The 3703-nt window shown below is 37.8% G+C and overlaps 1 protein-coding gene across 1 annotated transcript; it reads right to left on the minus strand.

Annotated features, from left to right (window-relative positions):
- Positions 1-448: 448 nt before the first annotated feature.
- On the minus strand, positions 449-2932 carry LOC149195628 (uncharacterized). Its single transcript, XM_089407977.1, has one exon. The coding sequence runs from the start codon at positions 2915-2917 to the stop codon at positions 449-451; it is 2469 nt and encodes an 822-aa protein (XP_089264103.1). The 5' UTR covers positions 2918-2932.
- Between the last annotated feature and the right edge of the window lie 771 nt (positions 2933-3703).

Raw genomic sequence — 3703 nt, forward strand, 5'->3', positions numbered from 1 at the left:
ATTTTTTACCCAAATTAAAATATGAACACGAAGAATCATCAATTTCAATTCATAAGTAACCATAATTTATAAAATAAATTAAAAATGGCTTAATCAAATAACATATGAAAAGCATTTGGAAGGAGAGGAAAAGCATAAAGAAAAAATATGTTAATTTTTCACAAAGATTCTCAACCAAGAATGTTGCTTTCAAAATGTATGAAAAAGCTCAAACATAAGAACCATATGTCACTTCATTGTGTACACTTTTCAAAATACTTAAAATATATATGTAAACTAGGAAGTAAAAAACTAAAAAATGTATATAAAAAAATAATTAAGTGGAGATGGAAAACAAAAATAGATAACATAATAACCACTCACATTTTATTCATCAAAATATTAGATATTATTTTAATTTTCAATACATATTTGATGAAAATAGTATTATGGTTGGATAAAAGATAAGTCATTTAGGGAATCGATACACTCCATAAAATGGTTTTATTTTTGGAGGTACCATCCAATGCCATGCTTTATCCCACATAATTATTAATGTTACAACTCCACCAAAGCCAATTCCTACTCCTAACCCTAATGCAATTAATGAGATATGTTCATCCACACGATTCAACCATCCTTGGTCATCACTGACATTTGGAGAGACTCCATCTCCTTTTTTGGGGGTAGCTTTATTGCATGCTTGTAAAGGATACCCACATAGGCACTTGTTCCTTTGAAATGAAGCCACACTGAAAGTGTCCATCTGCGTTCCTTCAGGGATTCGCCCACACAATCTGTTAAATGATACATCCAGGTATGCCAACTTAGTTAATTTAGAGAGTTCTTGAGGAATCTCTCCGCTCAAATTATTTGTAGCCAAGTCTAATTGCTCTAGAGTAGATATCTCACTTAGAGATGCAGGAATTTTCCCTTCCAACTGATTTCTAGATAGATTCAACAACCGCAAGTCACTCAAATTTCCCATGCTTGAGGGAATTTCTCCAATAAAATTATTGCTAGACAAATCCAAAATGGTATTTGTCAGCAACACATATTTTAGAGAATACTCATAACCTTTAATGTTCACTTGCACATCAGTGTAAAATGTACTACCAGTGAGCTGGGAAGACGAAGGTATTTGAAATCCTAATAGTCTCCCTAAATTAAAAGGTATTCTCCCTGTAAAATTATTATTGGATAAATCCAACACCTGTAATTTAGGAAGATTTGTGATCCAATCAGAAATACCACCCTGAAGGTTATTATAACCCAAACTTAAAACTCGTAATGATTGAAAAGATGCATACTGTTTAGGAAGCTGCCCTATCAATTTATTTTTCCTTAAATCTAGTGCTATAAGTTGGGTGCAATTGGCTAAAGATGATGGAAGATTCCCAGAAAAACTGTTAGAATGAGCAGAGAAAACCTGCAAGGAAATTGGAAACACTATGTCTAGGGATCCACTAAGTTTGTTCTCGAACAGCTTGACACGATTTAACTGTGTACAATTCTGTAAAGATGCGGGAATATTTCCATTCAACAAGTTTTTGGATAAATCTAATGTGTATAGATAGACACATTTGCCAATATTCTCAGGGATTGTTCCACTAAGCTTGTTGTCGAACAACAACAAATCTCGCATGTTTGTGCAATTCCCTAGAGATGCGGGAATTCTTCCACTCAAGTTGTTGGATGACAAATCCAAATTCTGTAAGTTCTGCAGTGAGCCCAATTCTCCTGGAATTCTTCCACTCAAGTTGTTGGATGACAAATCCAAACTCTCTAAGCTCTGCAGTGAGCCCAATTCTCCTGGAATTCTTCCACTCAAGTTGTTGGATGACAAATCCAACCACGCTAAATTCTGTAGCGAGCCCAATTCTCCTGGAATTCTTCCACTCAAGTTGTTGGATGACAAATCCAAAACCTCTAAGTTCTGCATTGAGCCCAATTCTCCTGGAATTCTTCCACTCAAGTTGTTGGATGACAAATCCAAATCAATTAACTTCTGCAGCGAGCCCAATTCTCCTGGAATTCTTCCACTCAAGTTGTTGGATGACAAATCCAACCCTATTGATTTCTGCAGCGAGCCCAATTCCCCTGGAATTCTTCCACTCAAGTTGTTGGATGACAAATCCAAATCAATTAACTTCTGCAGCGAACCCAATTCTCCTGGAATTCTTCCACTCAAGTTGTTGGATGATAAATTCAAAACCATTAAGTTCTGCAGCGAGCCCAATTCTCCGAGAATTCTTCCAATCAAGTTGTTGGATGACAAATCCAAAAACTCTAAGTTATGCAACGAGCCCAATTCTCCAGGAATTCTTCCAATCAAGTTGTTGGATGACAAATCCATTTCCTCTAGTATCTGCAGCGAGCCCAATTCTCTTGGAATTCTTCCACTCAAGTTGTTAGATGGCAAATACAAATGAATTAAGTTCTGTAGTGAGCCCAATTCTCCTGGAATTTTTCCACTCAAGTTGTTGGATAACAAATACAACATGTGTAAGTTCTGCAGCGAACCCAATTCTCCTGGAATTCTTCCACTCAAGTTGTTGAATGACAAATCCAAACTCGATAAGAAGGAAAGGTTGCCCAGAGTTGGCGAGAGAGTACCTTCGAGACTTAGTGAAGGAAGGCTTAGGGCAGCGACTCTGTTAGTGCCGTCTATGCAGGAAACACCATTCCACGAGCATACGTTCGCCGAATTCTCAGCTCTCCAGTCCGACAGCGATCCTAGTGGATCCGATGTGATGGCCTTCTTGAACGATAGAAGCGCCTCCACGTCCCTTTTATCCTCCATTGATGTGAGGGTGCGTTCTTTTGAAACAAAATGATGATGATGATGGGGCTCCCTTAATGAATTGAACGTTGTGGCAGCCGCATTGTCCAACGCTGCCAACACTATCAAAAAGCAGACAATCATGGCTTTATCCATGGCGCTCTGTCTGTGTCCAATGCTTTGCCTATGAATTCACTACATATACATATCCCTTTTATAGCAATTGCAAAGAGTCGTAGAAATTGGTTGGCGTGATGAGTGGGTGAACACAGAGGTGATTTCGGGATTTGATTGTGTGGCAAATGGGTGGAACGCGTGGAATCAAATTCCGTGGAAAATTGGCGTGGAAGATAAGTCATGGATTGTCATCCCGATGTTTTTGGGTGTCTCCATCCCAACTTAAATTAAACACGGCATTTGAGAATTTGATTGTGTGCGACATGACACGGCATTGAGTGGAATATATAATTTCAGGTATTGAGTGGAAGATAAGTCATGGTTTTGACCAGTGCATCCCGATGTTTTTGGGTGTCTCCATCTCGAAAATATTAATTTTTAAACACGGCTCCATTTTGCAATTCGACAATATCATGATTCATAAAATTAGGAAGAATTATTAAATCCTAAAAAGTAGGAAGAATTTATATCCTAGTTTAAGAAATTGTTATATCCTAAAAAGTAGGATGAATTTTTAAATGAATACAGGGTGGGTTCGAAATCATGAGTGGGGGAACAGAGGTGAGTTGTAGAAATTGGCGTGATGAGTGGGGGAACAGAGAGGTGATTTTAGGAAAATTCCGTGGAAAATTGGTGGAACGCGTGGAATCAAATTCCGTGGAAAATTGGCGTGATGAGTGGGGGAAGATATAGCGTAAGATATGTCATGGTTTTTCAAAATCATTATTGTGCTTTGAATTCGACAATCATGATTTTATAAGATTA

Source organism: Pinus tabuliformis, chromosome 2_2, assembly GCF_031772625.1.
Source record: "Pinus tabuliformis cultivar Carrire ecotype Pingquan chromosome 2_2, CPIR1, whole genome shotgun sequence".
Taxonomy (NCBI): domain Eukaryota; kingdom Viridiplantae; phylum Streptophyta; class Pinopsida; order Pinales; family Pinaceae; genus Pinus; species Pinus tabuliformis.

Bases quoted from the DNA above. Each gene is read 5' to 3' on its own strand.
- LOC149195628 (XM_089407977.1), bottom strand. From the start codon at position 2,917: ATGGATAAAGCCATGATTGTCTGCTTTTTGATAGTGTTGGCAGCGTTG.